The following is a 25794-nucleotide window of genomic DNA, read 5'->3' on the forward strand; positions in this document are numbered from 1 at the left end:
TTAACGTCCTGTTCAGCAGCGCGGCTATATAAGACATGGACCTAATTATTAATGTGGAATCCGAACCACGTGAGCTCTTCCGAGTCGAACCCGGGTCTCCCACGACAAAGCAATGTACGCTAACCGCTTGGTCACGAAGGAGTTCTGCTCACTTTTAGACAGACAGAAATAATGGAAGTGATGTTGTAACTACATATAATCTTATAATGGCTTTTGGATCACTCATAACCCATTTAAGGGATGTAACGCCCAAATAATGGTCTCTAAGGGTTGTTTCATTATTTGTCGTTTTTACGGCTCAATTTGTCCGCTAATTTCTCCCTCAATTTTAGAATTTACTCTAACGGAAATATGTAAGATATATTATAGTAGCGAAGCCAGTAGCATTTTCTGTCAGAAAAGATGAAAAATTATTTACAACGGTTGTGCGTGTGTATATACCGTAACACAGCATTTCTTTAAAATGTGACTGTTGTCACTATTCGTAAAACAAGTGCAAGATGAAAGACGTAAGTCGCTTTGTATGGTTAACTTTAAGATGTATATACTACAATATAATAATATAAGTACTTGCAACATTAGCTGCATCTACTACTACACAAAGAAAAACAGTATGTGGCGTACGTAAAATCGTAGGTTACATGCGCAAATCTTGCAGTTTTTCGACTTAACTTACTATTACAAGTAACATCTTGCAGGCAACATATAGGTGAAAATGTGTTTTATAGTACTTGCCGTGTGTGTTCCATCTACACGTACTTTCCTTACGAAAGAAAGAACTGTATATAGGCAGTAAGAGTCGAACATACAGATGGACGTATGTAACATACAGCTGACGTATGTATCACACATATACGTATGTAATATACGAAAAACTGTTAGATGTCAGACATCCTGCAACGACATACTAAGTCGGGGAAAAGCAATACGTATGTAGCATATGGATAACGTATGCTCGGTACAGATTTCCGTAGTACACATCTAGACCCCGTATATTTGTACAACATACAAAATAGCTGTCCGGACAACGAATTTTTCCTCAGTGTAGAGAAGAATATTGATGCAAGTAAGGTTATTATATTTACTTGGGCTCATATTAAAGGGTATTGAAACACACTAAACAATGTAGTTACTTTTGCAGTAGGTAAACGATATAATTAAGAATCAGTGTTAGAATAACAATAAGAAATTAGCAAACTTATTCTTTCTCGGTAACGATAGGGTAAGTTTGACAACATTAAGCGAAGTCTGTTATCACCACATCGTTTCCCAGAATTACTGTTGCTATAACATTTCCCTCGTGAGTAATTTTGTGGTGCGATTTTGTTGATTGACAAGATGATGTTTAAAATAACGTAACATAATACTGAAAACGGGTCATTTGGATTTACATGATTACAATGCCCCGATTTACTATTGTTTGCTTTGTTTGTTTTCCGACTTTTTCCCTCCTCTCTTGAAAAGTACTGTTTCTATTAGTGGCAACGTCGCGCTGCATGGCATCACGTTCAGCGTCACTTCCGTTTTGGTGCTTTCTAAAGATTATATGGAGTTTAGTACTCTTATAGGCCCGTACCAAACCCGAAAATGTAGAGGGAGCCCGGTAGAATTCTTTCTTTGGGGGGGGATCCAACCATTTTATAGTTCATTTTCAATCCTACCGTGAAAATTTTAGGGAACCAGTAAAATTTTAGGGAAATGTGGCCCCCCAGCGCCCGTGAATAAGTGCTTGTAATTGTATGCACTGTAACTAAAACTAGACAATCTGAAAAACAAAAACTTTGGATACAGATGTTGGCAACTCTGCTTATGATGAGCTTTGCACCTTTTGTAGTGATTTATTCGGTTAAGAGGATTGGCCCCTATTCTTTCCCTACCGCGCTCATTTCCTCTACAAAAAGCCAACATCACCACATTCCCTGGCTGTATGTACACTCCACACAGAGGATTCTTGCCACTAGATTATAAAATGATATATGGGAGCTGCGGCTAATGAGCATATATATATATATATATATATATATATATATATATATATATATATATATATATATATATATATATATCTTGCTTGTTATATTTTTCAAGAATTCTCTCACTGCAATTAAAATTATTTTTCCTTGAACTGTATATATATAATGTTTTCCTCGTTAAAAATAGCCTACGTTGTTATTTATTGCAAGATTTATTGTATAGAGTGGTACGATTTTAATTTATTATTTACTAAAGGGAAGCGCAAAAGAGTACTCGTTAACACGAGCATTCTACGCGCTTGTTAATAAATGCCCGAGTTGTTACAAATTCACAAAAGGACTTTATCTGTTGGGTTATTTTAAAAAGTATACATATTTTTAATTGTCATGCTATTACTATTATACATTTTCAGGAAAATTTAGGAATTCATTTTACGTTGAAATTTTAAATAAATTAAAGATACAGGCCATTGCACTAAACTTTCTTGCTCAAATTAATTGAACTAAATCATGTTTGCTATAATGCAATTATTAATGAAACATTTTCTTGCAAAATACCCCTTACGAATTTTTCTTAAGTCATGGTTTATGCCATATTTTAAGGTGATCAATGAAATATCTGCTTCTAAAATTTCAATAAAATCGCATAATAGAAATAATAATAATAATTAAAAAACATCCCGAAGAGTAAACTACCCCTTATGAATATTTTCGTAACAAGTAATATACGGAATAGTACAAACTTATTCGGGTGCGAATCCAGGACGGGACTTCTGGGGTGCTGTAAGACTGCTACTTAAAGTTACTTTTAAGAGCTCCAAACTCTGGGTTGGGTTTCATTCATATATAAAATAAGAAAGTTTTCTCTTCTAAGGGGGAGGGCTGATCGCCCCGATCGCCACCCGCTGGACTCGCCACTGAATTTATTAATGAAATGAGGATCCTAGTATCAAAATCCGCTATATCCATTTCGCTTAATTTCGAGTAATCTCACAAAACGTGCAGTGAAGCTCCATATATACACGCGTACAAAGTCCCATATTTCAACTAGTTTTTTTTTAGTATGAAATATTAAGCTTTTAAACAAAACTCTGTTTCTATGGAATTCCTTTAGATCAAACATATAACAAGCGATATATAACTCAATTTCGGTAAAATGTTGATTTGGCGTTTTTTGATACTAGGCGCCTCAAATACGAAGACAATCGCGCGAATCATTTACAGGCAAGTCGTCCGGCGAAAACTCACCCAATGTTAAGCTACCAAACTTTTTTTTTTCAGGAGAATTGAGTTATTTCATATTATAATGAAATTCCATGTTATTAGTGAAATATCTATTTTTGGAATATAAACAGAATCGGCAGTCTTTTTTTTTCTTTTCTGTAGAAAATCATCCGGAAAGAACTTACCCTAAAGAACAAACTATCCACATAGAAACAAACTGGCTGAGAAACTACAGAGAAAGAAATCAGAAGAAGGATCATGTTTGGACGTGTTGTCATGAAAAAAAAAAAACAAATTAAGATCTGGAGGAACCGAGTAATCACAAACAACACTGCTGTTCATCTGGTCGAAGCACTAATATTCTCTTTTTTATTGTACAGGTGTAAAACTTGGACCGCAAAGCCATCTTATATAAAATATACATTGATTCATATGGAATGTAGTGTTTGTGTACAATGTTACATATAACTTTACCGGCAAGATGAATTAATGCGTCTATCACGGAGGAACTCAGAAATTTGAGTGCCAATCTTCTTGAGTTAGCAGGAGAATTCTCCAATTCTTCAGACATTTGATACGACGAGACGACCATAATATACATAAAACCATCATGGAAGCAAAACTGAAGACAAGAAACCATGAAAGGACAAAGTGCCTTTGTGATAGAGCACTTCCATCTGATGCGTGTGGCCCCTGGTTCGATTCCCGGCAAAGTAAGCTTGTGGTGGACAACATGGTGTCCATGGGTTTTCTCGGGATAGTCCCGTTTCTCCTCACTTTCTCATTCCACCAATTCTTCCATTATCATTCACTTCCCTTAATCATCATCTCCCTTAGCCTAATGGACATAATCCTGGGATGTTAAACTCAAAAATTTCATTTCAAAGGAGAAGGTGAGGAAGAACCTTCTACAAGAGGATAAGAGAAATAAAACGCACAATTTTCTTACCTCTTCAAAGTGTCTTAAGGAAACCTCGAGATCTTACTGTACAAAATGGGGATAGTACTTCAGACGTGTGACAAAGGAAGTCAATGGGGATAGTACTTCAGACGTGTGACAAAGGAAGTCAATGGGGATAGTACTTCAGACGTGTGACAAAGGAAGTCAATGGGGATAGTACTTCAGACATGTCACAAAGCAAGTCAATGAGGATAGTACTTCAGACGTGTGACAAAGGAAGTCAATGAGGATAGTACTTCAGACGTGTGACAAAGGAAGTCAATGAGGATAGTACTTCAGACATGTGACAAAGGAAGTCAGTGGGGATAGTACTTCAGACGTGTGACAAAGGAAGTCAATGGGGTCACGACGCTCAAAAATGAGCAACAGATGAGTGATGATCGTTTTAAAGCTTACAAGCTGTACATGCCTGAAATATTATGCAGAAGTGCTGCAGGTATGGACAGTGCACTATCCGTACACTGTCTCTGCTATTGTCATTATCCCTGTACGAATATTAGAGTTTCTTGGTTTTCTGCCGCCCGTATTTAAGGACTTCAACTTTCAAGTATCCTCGAAGAAACTAAATTTACCAGGATTCAGGTTTGGTTAACAAGTTAACCATGCAACGCTAGCATGCATGGGAAAGATACAACCCCTGCACTCGGAAAAATCCATTCTCCGGACAGCAATATATTGTACAAATACACGGAATCCTCTTGCTTAATGCAAAAATCAGTACGGAGCATACATTTTCCGTACGTCACATAGGCACTGCCATTAGATGTTACATCATGCTGTTGCAGGATGTCTGATATCTGACAGTCTTCCTTATATTACACACATATATGTATGTTACCTTCGTCAGTTATATGTTATATACGTCCATTTATATGTGAGATCCTGACCGCCTATATTGTTTCATACAGAAAGTACGTACAGATAAAACACTTATACAGAAACTATTATAAAACATGCGTTTTCAGTTATACGTTTTCTGTACGTTAAGTCCAAAAACTACAGGATTTACAAATGTAACATACTATTTTACGCACATTTTTTAAATCATTGTTGAAAGTTTTCTGGAGAACTAGTATCATAGATTTACAAGTAATAGATATACGTTACTGTTATGAGAAATCATACAAGAGATTCAATCTACTACTTTAGCAGTGCATGCACATTCTTCGTGCACAATGCACGTCAGGTTGACAACGAAGGACATGCTTTTTAACGTCTAGTACATTAGGTTTTCTCGAGAACGACGCATGAGAATTGGCCCTCAAAAATGTCTTTTTGTTCAGCTGGATGGGACCAATCAATTGATATATGTCTTATCTTTAGACAATGTTATAGTTAAAGAGTTAATATTAATTTCTGGCTATACGGTACTTTATTAACCACACTATATACTATCATCTTGTTCATGCCATAATGAAAAATCTTGATTACTGTACGCATTTCAATAGTGATTTCATCTTTACATGTGGGATTAAAATTAGGATTTAGATTTCTGGGCTCTCGGCATCTATGGTTATCTTATCCCGTCACGTGTGAGGGATGACATCTCTCGCTGATCACACTGTCTGAGGAAAGGGGAGGAAGCGGCCTGGGACATTTATGTTAGGTAACATCTCGACATTTGCCTGGTGTGAATGAGGAAACCTAGGAAAACCTTTCTCAAGATGAATGGCCTGAAAAAGCTTCTTACAACTTTTTGATCGAGTGTCCCCACCGAGGATCGAGCTCGGGACCGCTTGCATCAAAGGCGAGAGCATTAACAACTGCCTTACACGCTACCACTTTATGATTCAACCAAGCACTTAATGCTGGTCTAATGATTAGCGCATACAGCTTTTGTGCATGTGATCACGGGTTCCAAAATGAAATGAAATCTTTAAGTTTTACGTCCCACGTTAATGCCGGTTAGGCTAAAGGAGACGGTGAGGATGAGAGATGAGTGTAATGGTGGAATGAAGAAAGTGGGAGGAAACGGGAGGACCCAGAGAAAACCCACGAGCACGGTGTTTGTCCATCACAAAGTCCACACGGCGTGAGGTGCGATCGAACCAGGGACGCCAAGCACCGGAGGTGAACGCTCTACCACTGAGCCACCGCGCCTCCATCAGGGGTTCCAGTCTCGGTGGGAGAACATTAGACGAATTTACTAGGATAAAAATGACCATAGTACAATTATGAAAGGAGAGAAAGTAAAATTTCATTAACAGCATAATCATCATCATCATAGGTATTCTGCCTTTATTGGCAGGTCACTTGCCGCAGCTGAGAAGCTTTCATGCTCCTCGGTCCTCCACTAACTTCTTCGTCTTTGCGTATGATCTTTCTGTTTTTATATCATCCATTAATTGTAGTCTCCTTCGCCCCCTCCCTCTCTTGCTCGCCACCATACCCTCTAGGACGTTCCTCATGATACAATCTCTTCTTAGGCAATGTCCCAACCAGTTTCTCTTCCTCTTCCTAATAATATCTAAAAGTGTTCTTTTCTCACCCACCATTTCTAACACTCTCTCATTCGTTTTCCGCTCGACCCAACTAATCCTTTCCATTCTTCTCCACACCCACATTTCGAAGGCTTCCAGTCTATTTTCATCACCTTTACGTAATGTCTACGTTTCCGCCCCATACAGTACAACACTCCGTTGTTTCATATCTCCCGGATAAAAACCACCATTACGAAGACATGTGTCGGGTAGGGAGGATTGCGTGCTACAGTGAAATTTAGATCTGTGTCGGTGGTAGTTCACTACCAGAAGGGCCACTCCTACCGAATTGGTCTAAATAGAGTAGCCAGACGAAGAGTGTTCTGGGAGAAGGCAGCAGTTCTCCAGTGCCAAGTTGGCGGAAATCATAGTGATTGGTACGGCAACTTGGACATTAGTCCCAGGCGTGGTGAGAGTGACTTGAACGGCTGGGATACTGCGGGGTAGAAGGCAACGGGAAACCACCACTCTATTTTCCCTAGTTTGCTGGCAGCAAAAAGAGAACATATGAACAGCATAATAGAATTATTTAAAAATAAGAAGGATCAATAATACAAAGATTAAAATTAATATGTACCTACAAAAGGTAACGAATACTTGTTGGTTTCACACAATGTACACGATGCTCGTATCTTCTGCATCTTCTGCTAGGTGGAATACAATATCTTCTTTACATCTGTCTATCTATTTCTCTCTCTTGTCTTTATCAAAATATAAAGCACAGGATATAAAGCAAAAAAGAATAAGAGGATGATGAAGAAGAAAGGAAAACAGAATCTCCTTAATTATAGCTGGTAATTAGGCTGAGAGAAGCAATGAGCGTGATGCTTGGGAAGGGTGATGTCTTTGCTTGAATGAGTACAGCATTCATTGTTTCAATTGCTTATAACAAGATGATGATGAAGATGTAGTGGAAAAAGACGATAAAGAGGTTACGTTTGACACAATGAAAAGAAATCTTAATTCTTCTCCCTTTTTTTTCTTAGCCTTATCTAAACTGCTTTCACTCGTACCCGTACCTGGTGCATTTATTTCCACACTGTCTGTCACTCCTACCCCAGACCATACCCCCCCCACTCTCTCTCTATCTCTCTCTCTTTGTCTGTCTCTCGAGATCGATGATATTCAACAATTCCGCAGGGATAGATCATTATAAATAGAAGTTGTTGGTTTATGTCATAATAAGAGATAGAATATTGTAAATAGAAGTTGTTGGTTTACGGCACAATAAGGGATAGAATATTGTAAATAGAAGTTGTTGGTTTACGGCATAATAACAGATAAAATATTGTAAATAGAAGTTGTTGGCTTACGGCACAATAAGGGATAGAATATTGTAAATAGAAGTTGTTGGTTTACGGCATAATAACAGATAGAATATTGTAAATAGAAGTTGTTGGTTTACGGTATAATAAGGAACAGAATGTTGTAAATAGAAGTTATTGGTTTACGGTATAATAAGGAATAAAATATTGTAAATAGAAGTTGTTGGTTTACGGTATAATAAGGAACAGAATGTTGTAAATAGAAGTTATTGGTTTACGGTATAATAAGGAATAAAATATTGTAAATAGAAGTTGTTGGTTTACGGTATAATAAGGAACAGAATGTTGTAAATAGAAGTTATTGGTTTACGGTATAATAAGGAATAAAATATTGTAAATAGAAGTTGTTGGTTTACGGTATAATAAGGAACAGAATGTTGTAAATAGAAGTTATTGGTTTACGGTATAATAACAGATAGAATATTGTAAATAGAAGTTGTTGGTTTACGGTATAATAAGGAACAGAATGTTGTAAATAGAAGTTATTGGTTTACGGTATAATAAGGAATAAAATATTGTAAATAGAAGTTGTTGGTTTACGGTATAATAAGGAACAGAATGTTGTAAATAGAAGTTATTGGTTTACGGTATAATAACAAATAGAATATTGTAAATAGAAGTTGTTGGTTTACGGTATAATAAGGAATAAAATATTGTAAATAGAAGTTGTTGGTTTACGGTTGATGATTTAGGGCATAATAAGAGGCAGAATACTTTAAGTAGAGGTTTTTGGTTTACGGCATAATAAGGAATAGAATATTGTAAATAGAAGTTGTTGGTTTACGACATAATAAGGGATATAATATTGTAAATATAATTTGATAGTTTATGACATAATAAAGGATAGAATATTGGAAATGGAAGTTGTTTATTTAAGGCATAAAAATAACAAAATATTTTAAACAATAGTCATTTTAGAGCATAATAAGTGATAAAACATTGTAATTAAAAGTTATTGTTTAAACTGCTTTAGTACTGCCTGTGAATTATAGTTACCTTTCTTCCTGATGCAGAAACATATACTTTAGTACTGTCAGTGATTAGTAGTCTTCTTTTTTTCGTTCCGCTCTACAAATTATCAGCTTCAGTGCTGTCTGAATTGCAATGTTCTTTTCTCTTGATCTGACGCAGAAGTAATCCGCTATAATACAGTCTGTGAACTGTAGTCTTCTTCTTTTCTCTCTTTCTGACGAACAAGGTGTGAATAATAGTCCTCTTTTCTCTCGTTCTGACGTAGAATATATCTCTCTTCGTACTTTCTTCATACTGTAGTCATCTTCTTTTCTCTCGTTCTGACGCAGAAGTAATCCGCTGTAGTACAATCTGTGAATTGTAGTCTCTTCTTTTGGCTCTTTCTGACGAACAAGATAACTGATTTAGTACTGTCTGTGAATAATAGTCCTCTTTTCTCTCGTTCTGACGTAGAAGTTATCTACTTTAGTGTTGTCTATAAATTATAATAGTTTTTCTCTCGTTATTACGAAGAAGTTATCTGCTTTAATACTATCTGTGAACTTTAGTATTCTTTTTCTCTCGTTCTGAGGTAGAAGTTATCTTCTTTAATTTTATCTATGAATTGTAATCGCCTTTTCTGTCGTTCTAACGTATAAGTTAACCGTTTTAGTACTGTCTGATTCGTAATATTATTTTCTCTCCTTCTAAAGGTAGAAGTTGTCTGTTTTAGTATTGTTGTTGATTTTGAGTTTAACGTCCCTTTCAGCAGCGAGGCTATATGAGACGGGACCTACTGATTAATGTAGAATCCGAACCACATGAGCTGTCGCCTCGCTTTGGTATTGTCTATGAATTGTAGTATTCTATATTTCTCTCATTGTAAGGTAGAAATTATCTTCTTTAGTAGTGTATGAATTGTAGTAGTCTTTTCTCTCGTCCTGACGTAGAGGTCATCTACTTTAGTATTGTCTCTGTGCATGTCAAGCTTATGGACAACATAAAGTTACACCCCATTTCAGAGGATGGAACGTCTAAAATTCCTTTATGGTAACATGGGTAATATGTTTCAAGAGACGACAAAGGAAATAACTTGTGTGTAATGTGTATAGCTAGTCATACATATACATGTTTCTCTCGTTTGAAGGAGATCGCAATGTCTCTGTGACATTGCGTTCAACTCTGGCGCATGGCGTCCCTGGTTCGATCACAGTTCGCGCCAAGTGGACTTTGTGATAGACAAACACTGTGCACGTTGATTTTCTCGGGATTCTCCTGCTAACAGCGCGAAGCAGGATTAAAAGTTAAGCCATAGCGTGATTACATCCATGATTAAGACTTTGAAGAAAGCTAAATTTCTGTTTATTTCTACAGCTCTAGAGTGTAACGACCCTAGGATCAGTGCAGAAAGACTAAGTTTCGTATGCGCTTGTTTCAATATTTACCCTCGTAGGTTCTTTCTAGACGCGTTTGCTTTTCTGAACGTCTTCTTTGGGCTGTCATCTATCAAATATTTTCAACTACTTCTCTCCTGGACTTCCAAATTATTGTCGACTCTTATATAACCAATAATTTTTGGTTTTCTTACGTCATCAGCCATTTGAGATTTTGCAACACCGAATATTAGACAGTAGTCTCAAATGCACTTTCAAGCTCTCTCCTGGTTTTATGGTTACGACATTCGTCTTTAGCGAGAAAGACCTGGCTTCGATTTTCGGTGGGAGCTTATGTGGGTTGGATCCAACATTAAGCTGCAGATCTATCACATTGTTGCTTCGGTGTTCAAAAAACAACTCCAATTTCAAATTTATCAGCCAATGAGATCCCACATTATGCGTAGATCCATGTCTCATTTAGCATTAGTGGTGATGTTAAACTCCAAGTATAGCAGTTAGTTACATTGTTACATTTTAAACTGTAAGTCCGCTTCGTGTTATCTCAGTACTAAAAATAGTACGTTTAACTTCAAATTACTGAATCAACCAATTTCTACGTACTGCTGCAGATCCACGTCTCATATAGCTTCTGTGATAAAAAGGTAAATTCTGTAAGAATCATTTTCTAGTACAGAGACCTCTTCTGGAATCTGCTGATATATTAACAAGTGGCCAATACCCTCATTATGCAATGGCATGTTTATTTCATAATGCAGAAAAGTAATGTGTTACTTCTGGAATTTTCCATTTCTGCCTAATTTAGTAATAATAATAATAAGTACATTGAACATTGCTTTTCAGAAAATAACGATATTTGAATTTGAGCACAATAAAAAATAACGCAAAGCAAAGATACTTCTTCCAAAGATACTTCTTCCAATAAATTATTAGTATTTACAGCAATAATTTATATTTTAGGTCCTCCTGGGAGGCGGTCGACGCCATTGGCTGCCTAAAGTAGCCAGGGATCCTGAGATGAAGACAGAAGAAGGCAGACGACTGGATGGACGAAATCTAATCGATGATTGGGTCAGAGATAAGAAGAGAAGAAATCTCCGTGCTGAATATGTGTGGAATAAGGGTCAATTCGATAAGGTCAACCCCAAAATAACCGATTTTCTATTAGGTAAGTTCATATTTGCATTTAACTAGATAACCTATGTAGTTTAATTCTTGTACAGAAAAATTAGGGGCATTACTCGAGCAGACGGTCCTACCAAATTTTGGCATATTTCTTGCATTTTCCAGTCTGTTTTTGCAGAACATGCACTAAATGAGAAGATAGTATATAAACCACGAACCAACTTGTGCTAGGTGGCCACTGAAAAGCACGAATGCCATCTAACCGAGTCAGGGCAAGAGCGTAGCAGGGGAGTCCAAGCGTTAGCGAGGGAGTGCGTCCGTAGGGAGAAGACTCGTCAGCGACGAGGAGTATACGCAAAAAGAAGATAGTGGAAAAATACTTAAAATATCCGTAATAACCGTCTGCTCGAGTGAACCCTATCTTGGATATGGCAAAATGCATCAACGTATTACAAATGCCAATACTTTCTCCACAGCTAATTTCGATCTTCAAAAAAAAAGTACCTTTCACAGCTGATATATGAGTGTTACACTGTCTTCCTTTCTTACCTTTACGACAGAAAAATGTTATGTATTGCCTATGTTCAGAATGTTTACTTCTTTTCCACACTTCGCACAGTTGATTTTACGCTTCATCATACCATGACGTTGCAGGAACTTTATAATATGACGCTCTTTATCAAACAATTCTTTGTAATAAAACCGTATGTTGGCATTACATCCATCGCACACGTCCATGACTAACGTATGAACCGCAAATTCTCGCCGTTTATATCTATCCTATTTGCATTCTTGTATTTTTCCGCTTTCCGCTTCAGTAAATAGTTACACATACAATACGTTCATTGCCATTCAAAATCCATTTCAATATGTTGTGCAATGACAGAAATTATTTATTTTAACACTCTCATTCCTTCACTAAAAATGTTTCACATCATATTTTACCTATAAATTTTGTTTTTGGTAGAACCATCTGCTCGAGTGAATTAGGATATCAGGACATTAGCTTGTAGCCAGAAAATGGTACATTTTTCCATGTGACATTCATCAAAAGACACTACTACTTGCATCAATACATTAGGATATACATCAATACCTCCACTATTAGAAATAAAAGGGAAAAGTAATTCTGTTATTTATATTTACTACCAACAAAAGCGACACCATGCGGGAAATCTGTAAAACTCTTGCTTTCACTTGAGTCGTTAGTGGCATTCTATCTCCTTAGCCGATTAGTGTATACATATTCCGTTTTTATTCTTGGTCTGCTAAGGGCGTCAGTGATGTGATCCTGTATGTACTATAACTATATTGGAAGCGAGATAACGGGATGAGGGATTGCCTTTACGATATTGTGAGAACTGCTCGGAGCACGCGTTAATAGTAGGATCTATCCTTCAACATGAACGCAAAACTCAAAACTCATTCTCCCCAGACATGTAGAACTCCATCATGTAAACGATTTGTTTATGACTTTTTCCTTATGCAACACTGAACTCACATTGACCAACACGTACAGTATTACGAGAGAATTATCGAAACTTGTGTTGACACCTCGAAAATAAGTATTCAAACTATGTAACGCGAGATTTCTTGAGAACCTAGTGAGTAGATAACTTTTAACGAAAAATAAGATTTTGCTAATTAACTCATTTTTAAACTATAATATAGTTTGGATGGTAGGTAATTTAAAAAAAAAAAAAAATTGTCTGCATATCATTTAAAAACAGAAAATTTCTACTTGAAGAGGAAGACGTAGATGAAAACTGTGGCAAGTGACCTGCCAAATCGTAGAATATTTATGATGATATGATGATGATGATGATGATGATATCACCTTCTACACAAATTATTGTATACATAAATTGTTCGATATCTAAACAGAACTTTATGGAATGGGAATGCTAACCAGGGGTCAAGGTGGCACCAGAGGTAGAGCACTTACCTCTGGTGATTGGGATCCTTGGATCGAACCCTGGCCAAGGAAGTTTGTGTTTGACAACATCGTGTTCGTGGCTTCCCTCGGGTACTTCCGTTTCCTCCGATTTTCTCATTCTACCAATTCCTCCATTATCATTCTCTTGCTTTCATAATCGTCTCCCTTAGCCTAGAGAGTATAATCGTGGGACATTAAAAGGAAGAAGAGAATGCTAAACATCAACAAATATAGAATAAATGTTCAAGTAAATAAATTCTGTAGGCAAAATATGATATCGTATGATATATCTCTGTAAGTGTAGCTGCAGAAACTAACAGTATATGAAAATGAAAAATCAAGAAGGAATTTGTTTCACCATTAGATGAGTAACAGAGTGCTTTACTTAAAACTGCCCAACTATTTGCTTGTGAACATTGCTTTTGTACAGACTTGACGTTATGATCGCTGAGGCTGTACTATTGCAGACAGAGGTTGGAGTTATGCAAGTGAACGTGCAAGAAGTATAAGGTTCTTAACGTTTGCACAAGATATTTTATCACCAGCTTGATCTTTGTGAATAAAAAAATTAGAGATTCAGCCACCAAGTTAAGGCCGACTCTCTATAATTTAGTTCTTTAGAAAGTCAACCCCTTTGAGTTGCAGGTGTTATTTTCCTAGGTGCGTGCTGTAATACCGATTTTATTTAACTTTTAAAACTGTCTGGACCATTATATAGGGCATAGTTATTGTGCGCCCCTGAGGAGAACATTCACATTACTGATAAAAGCAATTATTCGCATTGTGGAACAATTGGACCGTAAAAGAAAAATTCCGATTTTCTGAAGTGATTTTATGCTGCTTCAGGTTGGCAACACTGAGCAGAGATCAAAGATAAAGATTTCCTTCTCCGACTTCGAAATAGATTTCGTTGTTGCTAATTGTTTGTCATCAAAATAAACACACGTGTGTTGTAATTGAATGCTCCCTTAAGCCTGTCCATCCATTGAGACAACACATTTTTTTATCGTTTCTGTCAGTAAGGTGCTGTCACCTAAGGAGAAACAGTAGAACTAAGTCTTGCGTTGCATCCATTAACAAATTTCAGCATCTCCAGAGTTAACACGACCATTAATAAAGGATACATTTTCATGACACCTACATGGATGTCATTGGAGAAATTTCGGTATCAGTATGCTTAAGGAAAAGAAACACAGTGTTATTACTTTAATAGACGTAGCAGGGTGGGTCTTGTGAAGGAGAATACGTTTATTAGTGATCCATCACATCGAAAATCATAGAACCAAAAATCGCTAAGTGCTTCAGATTTCCGCGTCGATATCCCTTAATGGATATTTCTAATCAATATCAATTATTTAGATTGAGCGTTACACAAGTGTGAGAGAAAGATTCTTTTTCAAAATAAACTGTTACATGGATGATAATCAGAGAAAACTATAATCTTGTTTGCTTTTTTCGCCTCTCATAAACAGTAGGCATTAAATTTCATCTTCCTGAGAATTTATCATTTCCTTCCTTGATACTCTATAATATATCAGAATAATAATAAAAAAAACTACCATTATTGTTTCTTTCATCTCGCTCAAAAAAAAGAAAGAAAAAACAACCATGCCTAATATTTTTATAGCTTCCTGCATAACGGGTAGGCAATCATCATTTTCTCTGTCACACCGTCATTTGTTTCTAGCATTTTTGTCCTCTTCCTTTTTATTCCTGTTTCCTAGTTGTCATTTCAATATAGCCTTTATTTATCTTTCTCTCCATTATTCACACCCTTCGGCTGGTTGAAAGAATTACCATTTATTTTTAACTTGATCATTTTACCTACGTTGTATATATTAGTCCTAAGCATGCACATTTTACTTTTTTCGAACTTCATGTATCCCACGTATCCTCATCCTGGTCATCGCATTTTTCATAAACTTAAAAAAGAGTCGTAATAGTCCATAAGGGACTATGACAGCCCAAATGGCATGCATGATCAACACAACAAGTCCCAGCCATTACTTCTTCTATATGTATGTAAGTTACTCCCAAATCACCTAACTGTTTTAACTGAAAATTGGGTGAGTGTGGAGTGAAATTTATACTACAGATTCGATATATGACTTATACAAAAAAGATGATAATTTCAGAACTGTATAATCAGTGGTGTATCTAGCCCGAGACCATCTAGCCCCTCCTGCTTTTTGAGCGACAAAATAATTAAACACAGTGAAACCTGTCTTTAGCGGAACCGAGAGGGACTCACTAAAATTTCCGTTGAAGTCAGGTTTTCGCTTAATGGGGATTGACCTTTTCCTTTTTAGTAAAAAAAAATATATGCTTATAACGGATATACTGAGAAAATATATTGCAGTACGTACCTTCTTCAATTACAGTACTTCTTTCTTCTACGAATTAATACAGAATAAAACTTAAAATGAATACAACATATACTATGCACACGTTTTCTTTATTTTTTTCCGATAGTCAAGTAGGGTTTTCTGTATACACTGCTACTTGGCTACTCGACTTTCGGCACAGACTTTTACTTAAAAAACTACATTAAGTAAATCAGAGTAATTTTTCCGTAAGCCAAATTGTTGCAGTTCCTTTAAACTTCTGAGAGTATCTTGATATGTCTTTATCCTACACTCTTCTTCCAACTCGATATAGTATTTCACTTCCTCCATCTCGTCTTCCCCTCTCCGACTTTCCGTATGAATCTTGATTAAGACATCTGTATTCGCTGCTTCTGTTTCAGTTTTCACATCGCTGTCTACATTGATGTAATCCTCGGCATTGCAATTAGAGAAAGTAGCTTCAGTTGACATACTCCGTAGGACTAGCCGAAAATTGTGGGAGGTGAATAGGAGTTTTGGTTGGGGAAGGTCAACACTGTCCAAGAAGATTTAACAAAAGAACGAAAAATTTATCACAGACAGTGTAATGTATATCACAGATAGCTGGCTAAGGATAGAAGTCAGTGGAGATATTTTGTGAACGCGGCATGAAACCTAAGGGTTTCATACGTCATACAGAGTGTGTGTGTGTGTGTGTGTGTGTGTGTGTGTGTGTGTGTGTGTGTGTGTGTGTTGTGTGTGTTAAATGTAATTATATGTTTCCCCTCTCACAGGATGTCTAAAATTTGCTAAAAGCTGTAGTCCGGAACTCAGAATTTTTCGTTAAAGGTTTATTTTGCTTTCCGTTGTCCGCATAACACAGTTTCCGCTTAATGAAGGGACTTTTGTACATTTTTTACTACAAAATTCACGGGACTGTGAAATATTTCCGTTTAATAAAGGGTCCGTTGAAAGGAGGTTTTACTGTATATTATTCATATACTTTTGAAAGTTTATAGTAAACTCATCATATACCTATCATAGTCTGGGTTTTGACTGCCCATTCCCCTGTTTTTAGCTTCTAGATCCGCCACTGTGTACAATAGTGTTTACCTTAATAAATTAACATTCTGTAAAACTTTCAAATGGTTAAATTAGAGCCCTTATATGTTGTGAGATAGAATCAAGCCGCACTGAGAAAGATCCGTTATCCGGACAGAGGTATATTCTAGCAATATATGGTATCCTTATATTTCCTACTGAAATCAGTACGGAATATACGTTATCCATATTCTACATATGTGCTGACCTTAGATGTTACATCATGCTGTTGCAGGATGTCTGACATCTAACAGTTTCTCGGATATTACATACGTCAACTATATGTTACATACGCCGATCTGTATGTGAGATCCTGACCGCCTATATATAGTTTTTTTTTCGTTTGTATGGAAACTACGCTTATTCGGAACACCTTTACGGAAAGTACGCATAAAATATAATATACATTTTCAGTTATACGTTTGCTGTACGTTAAGTCAAAAACTGTAGGATTTACACATCTGACCTACGTTTTTACGTATGCTACATACGTTTTTTTCTCAATACGGATTACGATTTTTCCTAAGGAATTACTTGCCATGCTGTTCCTAAGGGATTGTATGCGTGTTCAGAAAACATTCAAATACAGGGTATTCCCAAAAATTTCCTGTCTAACACTGATATATCGTGCCAATGATAATATGCTATTTATTTTGGTGCAAATTACCAGTTTCGCGGCCACAGATGCACTCACTAAGAAACAAATGTTAGAATTACAGTTGAATACAGTAAATTAATAAATAATTAACATATAAAGGAATGCAGATAAAGGGGTACAGACTAATTTCATGTCGGCATATAGTAAAAAAAGATTAAAATACTTAGAATAAATAGAACAAACGGAACAACTAAAACAAGTCATAATAATTACATTCTGTAACCGGATAAATAACATCAGTCCGTTACACATACAAACGCAACACACTATTTGCTGTAGTTAATCACCTGGCTTGATGAATTTCACCAGGATTCCTCCCATGTTACCCAAAGGAGCATCTTCAGTGGTAGAGCTCTGGTGCTTGTGGTCCTGGCTTCGATCCCACTTCCCGCCAAGTGAACTTTGTGGTGGACAAACACCGTGTGCGTGGGTTTTCTCGGGGTTCTCCAGTTTCCTCTCTATTCTTCATTCCACCATTTAATTCATTTCTCATCATCTCTGTCTCCTTTAGCCTTGGCGGCATACCGTGGGACGTAAAACTCAAAGATTTAATTTTTCCAAAGGAGCATCTTGGAGGAGTGTAAAAAAAAAAATATATCACTTGGATGTTCAAAAAATATTTTTGATCCGTGTTCAATGAATTTTCGGTGAAGTTGTCCCAGTCTACTGAAACAAGCTGAAAACTCTGGAGTGGCAACTCTTCGCACGAGGAAATGCTGATCTGATTAGCCCTCTAAAGGAAGGTGAAACAGTACTATCTTTAAAGATATAGGCCCGACTAATAATTCTTTTCTTTTCTGAAGGAAAATGTGCCAGCACTTGTCATAAATATTTTATCGCAGTAACTTCCGTACTTTTAACATATCATTCGACATACCCTCGTAGTCTCTAGATTGATTCGTTCTTTTGATATGAATCGCAGAATAACGATGAGAGCAGCTACAAGTCCACATATTTACTAGGGTTAAGTTTTGCGAGAGGTGATGCTACTATTCTGATGAACATTTGAAGGCGTAGGTGCACACCGTAAGAAAATTATTTGATTTTGGTTTCTTCAGTTGTCATGAACTCTAAAATTTTATTATCTGTAATCTTGCAATTCGTTGAAATAACACTAACTTAAAATACATTTAAACACACGTAACATGAACATGTAAGAATGTTATAGTAAGAGGTTGAGTATTTTAATTAACTTTGTACAGAACCATATGGATAGTTCTGTTATAATTACCTTTGTTCACACCCATGTGAAAAGCTCCCTTTTCGTCACCGTTGTGCATACCTATATGAAAAGTCCTCTTTTAGTTCTTTGTGCACAACCCATGTGAAAAGTTTACTTTTCATTACCTCTGTGCATACTTATGTGAAAAGTTCTCTTCTCATTAGATTTGCGGACACATATGAAAATTCTGTTATAATTACTTTTTCCACACCCACTTGAAAAATTCTCTTTTAATTATCTTTGTTCACATCTATATGAAAATTCCTGTTTTAATTATCTTTTTTGCACATCCATATGGAAAGTTCTGTTTTCATTATCATTGTGCACACCCAAATAAGAAGTTATCTTTGTACACACCTGTGTGAAAAGTTCACTTTTTATTACTTCTGTGCACATTAGTATGAAGATTTCTTTTTTAGTTAGATTTGTGCAAGGCTATATGAAAATTCTACTTTAGTTACCTTTTTGAACAGACCCATATGGAAAGTTGTTTTAATTATCTTTTTTGCACTTCACATGGAAAGTTACCTTTTAATTACCATCGTGCACATCATTATGAGAAGTCCTTTTTAATCGCCTTTGTGCACGTCCTTATAAAAGCTCTCTTTTATTTACCTCTGTGCACACTTATATAAAAAGTTATGTTTTAATTACTTTTGTGCACACTCATATAAAAGTTCTGGTGACACCTATGCGAACATCGGTGCACAATTTATCCATGCAACACAGATGACCTAAATAAGAATACTATAAACTTCATCTGTGAGAATCCCGTTTCACATTCGCTAGAAGTATTGTAATTATAATCGAAGGGGACTTTAGAGGAAATAATATGCCCGAGGAAGGGATTGATTGTTTCGGATGTCAATATCTTCACCTGGCTGATAGCCCAAGGACATTTACTAAAATATGCCCCAGGTTTTATTTTTCTAAAGATAATCTCAGAAATCATGAACTATTTCTCTTCTATTTAAGCAGAAATTTAACCGCTGCAAAAGTGAGCTCAAATCCTAAACAGGTTCAAAACACTTGAGGGGTCTACAAACTATTGATCATATGATCATTTAAATACATACAGTATATTGTTGATCCAATCTTTAATTCGATTTAAAGTGAAAAATTCACTTCGTAAGTAGAAAATCTGAAAATGCTATAGTCCAGAAAGTATAACGTCGCTGGCTTCCCGCGCTTGGACCTGCTCGTCACTGGGGGTGTGGTAAGAGGATAGCCAATCAGCACCAACCGTCTGCTGCGCTCAGCGAGCCACGAGTATCCACGTTGGCAACTCCACATAAACGTCACTGCACCTTTTCGCGGGAAGCTAACGACGTTATAGTCCCTACCTTCCGTACTATAGAGAAATCACATATTTTTAAACTTATGGAAAAGGTACCGTTGTATACTGCCATAAAATAAGCATCGGGCCTTATTGTAGTTTTCGCTATTTAACTCGCTTTGTTTTTGGAAGTTATAATGTTCGTACTACATGATTCCCAATAAAATCTCCCACATTTAAAATTCTAATAAAACCGAAAGTTGCAGATAGAAACTTGTTAGTTCGAAAATATAAAACGTTATTGAAAAGAATTTGTACTTACTTTGCTCTGACTTGAATTACTCTGTTGTGTTGTGTGTGGAAATGACAAAACAATTATTCTCAATAATAACCAATAATACACAATAAAACCTCCTACTTTTTTGATCAGCTGTAGCACTATCAGTGGAGGGACGAGATGAATGGGGGTCATCACTTCTGTTCACCACTCTCTTGTCGTTTTCAGTCGTCATTATGTTTTTGTCAGAAGCTCAGTCAAAATGTTCCTCAAAAGAAGCATTTCTGTGAGTTCAGTACACAGAGCTTCTCGTATAAAGCTGGCTAATCTACACAGTAAAAATGTACTGTACCTTATCGGAAGACTATTTTGCAGTGAGTCAAGAATTTTCGAACAATGGTTTTAGCATTGAAAAAATAAATAATCTGACCGACTTAGAAGTGCTCTTACACCTGAGAATATTGAGAGTGTGACAAGTCTGTAGGCAGTCTCCAAACGTTCTGCAAAGAAGCATGCTGCAGTTGTTGGCCTCCCTAAGTGTGAGAAGAATTTTGTAAGAAGGTCTGTAGTAATTTAGAAAAGGTTTTCAATACTATTTTATATTTTTCAATAAACAACTTTCTTTCTGCAATACTTTTTGTTTTACTAGCCTTGAGGTTTTAATGGATCACTGTATATACAGGGTTTGTCCAAGAAGTAAAGAGACTGGCCACCGCGCAGCGCTCCAGTCGCCATCAGAGCTCTCTCAATGGGTGGTATCGGTGGTGGGGGTCTTAAATAAAATCATCACACCGCGCGGCGGGTCGCTTCTGAACAGTGAGAGAATAAGGATCGATCGTTGTGCAAAGTGTGTGTTTTTTTCATTTTAAACACGGAATAAAAAGCGAAAAATGGAGTGGTCGATAAAGCAGCGATACGCCATCAACTTCTGCGTTCGCTTGGGCAAAACTGCTTCAGAGACTCTTGGAATTAATTGAGGAGACCTACGGAGACAATGCCATGTCGAAAGCCTAGTTTTATCGCTGACATAAGGACTTCAAAGACGGGCGGGAGACAGTTGGGGACAAACATTGATTTGAACGCGCTTCGACGAGTTCTTGGGTTGAAAACACGGGAAAGGCGAAAGAACTCTTGGACTTTGACCATCGGTTGAATCTGCGATCAATATCAGAAGAACTTAACTTGTGTAAGTTAACCCTACACAACATTGTAACTGAGAAATTGAACATGAGAAAAGTTTGTGCAAAATTGGTACCAAAAGTGTTGAATGATAAACAAAAACAACGACGAGTTAACGTGTGCCCTGAAATGATGGGGATTGTGGAAGGTAAAGCAGACTTTTCCCTGTTCCCCAAAGTGAAAACTGTCCTGAAAGGTCGCCATTTTGATGACGTTGCCGCCTCCAGAAGACCGTAACCAAATTTTTTAAAGACATTTCGGAAGCTGCTGACTTCCAGGGAGCGTATGAATCATGGAAATAGCGCTGGTAGCAGTGCATCGACGCCCAAGGGACTATTCTTTAGAATTTACAGGAATTGTTAAAATCGGATGAATAAATTCCTGTTTATAGACTCAGTCTCAGTACTTCTTGCACAAACACTGTAAAGTAGCAACATGTTAGTGCCATCTAAAACCTTGTTATCAATTACCATGTTCAATACTACAATTACATTTGTGATAAATTCAATCTAAATGTTAAAAGTGTCACACTCATTTATTTGTTCATTAAACAAAGTATAAATTGTCTCTCTTCTTTAGGTCTTTTTGCTTTCTCGCATTTGGATTTCGAAGCTGACCGAGACGAGAGCTCAACCGGTGACCCATCGTTAGCTGAGATGACCCGGAAAGCAATTGAGATGCTGAACAAAAATCCACATGGCTTCTTCCTCCTAGTTGAAGGTCAGTATGTGTTATTATTATCGATTCCTTAATTAAAACATTGATTCATGTCTATCATGATGTCATGGTACTACTTTACGTGTTATGGTATAATCCATTGTAACTATATTGTGATATTCGGTAGAGTAACTTTACATGTTTTTCTAATTTACTTTTTTATTATAAAATATTTTTATATTGTTTATAGCCAAAATTACAAATAAGAAATTTTATATTTGTCTCTAAAAACATCTTTCCTCTAAGTTACATACAATTGGACCTCTTGCCCATTGCAATTCGAAGGTTTGAGGTTTGGTGATTAAGGGTCTTCACTACAGCGAAATTAAACTACAGCAAATTTTAGAGTTTTTCTGTAATATCTTCAAAACAAACAAAAATATTCGAAAAACAGAAACGTAGTGAACTAAACAATACACGTTTTCATGTGATACCGTTATCATAACACATCTATCTGTTTTCGAATTACAACTGTAGATAGATTTAGCACTTTTTGCGGGTTTAGTAAACAGCGGTATACCAAAAGCAGATAAGTGAATTGTGGTAAAGCTGTCACATGCAAAATAGTATTGTCTAGTTTACTACGTTTCTGCTTTTCGAATATTTTTATTTGTTTCGAAGATACTATAGAAAGATTCTAAAATTAACGGTGTTTTTTTTTCTGCGGTGAAGACACTTAAGAATGACCCTGTTCATTGCAGCTGGGTCTAAAGAAACCTCCTGCCCGCTACAACTCGGAGATAGGCGAGGATACATCTTCCTCGTTGCAGCTCAGAGGTAAAGTAAATATCTCTTGCTCGTTGTAACTCGGAGATAGGTGAGGATTCTTCTTGCCCGTTGGAGCTCGGAGATATTATCTCCTGTCTGTTGCAGCTCGGAGATAGGGTTAGAGAAATCTCTCCCGCCCGTTGCAGCTTGGAGAGATAGGTGTGAAGTGACCAGTTAATGACTGATGTCTTCTGCTTCAAAGTATCCGTTATATAACCAGTCTTTGGAGGCGGAACCTGTGGAGGGGTCGGAGGAGTTTTCTTCGTATATCTTCGTGTCTTCTTCGTGTTCCATCGGTGGTTATGGCATCCGTCATCTGCTCACTGATGCTTGTGCCGAAGCACGCGGTTTTGTTTAATAATATGAGATGCTTCCAGTATAAAGAGATATTGCAATATTTAATGCTGTTCGTTGGTTATTAAATGCACCTATCTATGCATTTAAATATGTATTAAGATTAAATTTATCCAACGTTGCTATTTCAATTAAATTATGCTCATACTTAATACATACAACGAGTATCTTGTCCAATGTAGTCATTCCGTTTCTTTCGAACGCTAAACCGATTATTTTTTTTTAAGCGCTTCTCGCTTCCTGTTATCAGATTTCCTGTTATCAGATCAATGCTAAACTAGAACTGAAAATTTGAACTTTACATATGCATAGCTCCAAAACTATGAGACCTACCGCAATCGAGTCAAGACTTCACTTAGAAACTACTATGTGCCCTATCCAAATATCCATGTTAGAGAATCCTGCGGTACTTCCGCAACAATTTTTATAAAGGTAGTTAGTGAGTACTTCAAATTATATACTCATAGCCAAACTCCCGTAAAACTGTTAGATGTCAAACATCCATATATTATATACGTCCATCCATATGTGAGATCCTTACCGCCTATATACATTTCTTTCATACGGAAAGTACGTCCATCCTTATATACGTCCATCCATATGTGAGATCCTTACCGCCTATATACATTTCTTTCTTTCATACGGAAAGTACGTCCATCCTTATATACGTCGATCCATATGCGAGATCCTTACCGCCTATATATATTTCTTTCATACGGAAAGTACGTCCATCCTTATATACATTCATCCATATGTGAGATCCTTACCGCCTATAAACATTTCTTTCATACGGAAAGTACGTCCATCCTCATATACGTCCATCCATATGTGAGATCCTTACCGCCTATATACATTTCTTTCATACGGAAAGTACGTCCATCCTTATATACGTCCATCCATATGTGAGATCCTTACCGCTTATATACATTTCTTTCATATGGAAAGTACGTCCATCCATATGTGAGATCCTCACCGCCTATATACATTTCTTTCATACGGAAAATACGTCCATCCTTATATACGTCCATCCATATGTGAGATCCTTACCGCCTATATACATTTCTTTCTTTCATACGGAAAGTACGTCCATCCTTATATACATCTATCCATATGTGAGATCCTTACCACCTATATACATTTCTTTCATACGGAAAGTACGTCCATCCTTATATACATCCATTAATATGTGAGATCCTCACCGCCTATATACATTTCTTTCTTTCATACGGAAAGTACGTCCATCCTTATATACGTCCACCCATATGTGAGATCCTTACCATCTATATACATTTCTTTCTTTCATACGGAAAGTACGTCCATCCTTATATACGTCCATCCATATGTGAGATCCTTACCGCCTATATACATTTCTTTCATACGGAAAGTACGTCCATCCTTATATACATCCATTAATATGTGAGATCCTCACCGCCTATATACATTTCTTTCTTTCATACGGAAAGTACGTCCATCTTTATATACGTCCATCCATATGTGAGCTCCTTAACGCCTATATACATTTCTTTCTTTCATACTTAAAGTACATCCATCCTTATATACGTCCACCCATATGTGAGATCCTTACCGTCTATATACATTTCTTTCTTTCATACGGAAAGTACGTCCACCCTTATATACGTCCATCCATATGTGAGATCCTTACCGCCTATATACATTTCTTTCATACGGAAAGTACGTCCATCCTTATATACATCTATCCATATGTGAGATTCTTACCACCTATATACATTTCTTTCATACGGAAAGTACGTCCATCCTTATATACATCCATTAATATGTGAGATCCTCACCGCCTATATACATTTCTTTCTTTCATACGGAAAGTACGTCCATCCTTATATACGTCCATCCATATGTGAGATCCTTACCGTCTATATACATTTCTTTCTTTCATACGGAAAGTACGTCCATCCTTATATACGTCCATCCATATGTGAGATCCTTACCGCCTATATACATTTCTTTCATACGGAAAGTACGTCGATCCTTATATACATCCATTAATATGTGAGATCCTCACCGCCTATATACATTTCTTTCTTTCATACGGAAATTACGTCCATCCTTATATACGTCCACCCATATGTGAGATCCTTACCGTCTATATACATTTCTTTCTTTCATACGGAAAGTACGTCCATCCTTATATACGTCCATCCATAGTGAGATCCTTACCGCCTATATACATTTCTTTCATACGGAAAGTACGTCCATCCTTATATACGTCCATCCATATGTGAGATCCTTACCGCCTATATATTTTTTTTTCATACGGAAAGTACGTCCATCCTTATATACATCCATTAATATGTGAGCTCCTTAACGCCTATATACATTTCTTTCTTTCATACGGAAAGTACTTCCATCTTTATATACGTCCATCCATATGTGAGATCCTTATCGCATATATACATTTCTTTCTTTCATACGGAAAGTACTTCCATCCTTATATACGTCCATCCATATGTGAGCTCCTTAACGCCTATATACATTTCTTTTTTTCATACGGAAAGTACTTCCATTCTTAT

The 25794-nt window shown here is 36.7% G+C and overlaps 1 protein-coding gene across 1 annotated transcript in view; it reads left to right on the plus strand.

Annotated features, from left to right (window-relative positions):
* LOC145672143 (alkaline phosphatase, tissue-nonspecific isozyme-like) overlaps window positions 1–25794 on the plus strand; it is a 689601-nt gene that overhangs the window by 607638 nt on the left and 56169 nt on the right. The window contains exons 5-6 of the mRNA XM_081741467.1: window positions 11269–11476; window positions 21986–22126. Of these exons, the coding sequence (XP_081597593.1) occupies window positions 11269–11476; window positions 21986–22126 (349 nt within the window). The remainder of the gene's footprint in view (window positions 1–11268; window positions 11477–21985; window positions 22127–25794) is intronic.

The sequence above is a fragment of the Thermobia domestica genome, chromosome 15 (assembly GCF_964235325.1).
Source record: "Thermobia domestica chromosome 15, izTheDome1.hap1.1, whole genome shotgun sequence".
In the NCBI taxonomy this organism is placed as follows: domain Eukaryota; kingdom Metazoa; phylum Arthropoda; class Insecta; order Zygentoma; family Lepismatidae; genus Thermobia; species Thermobia domestica.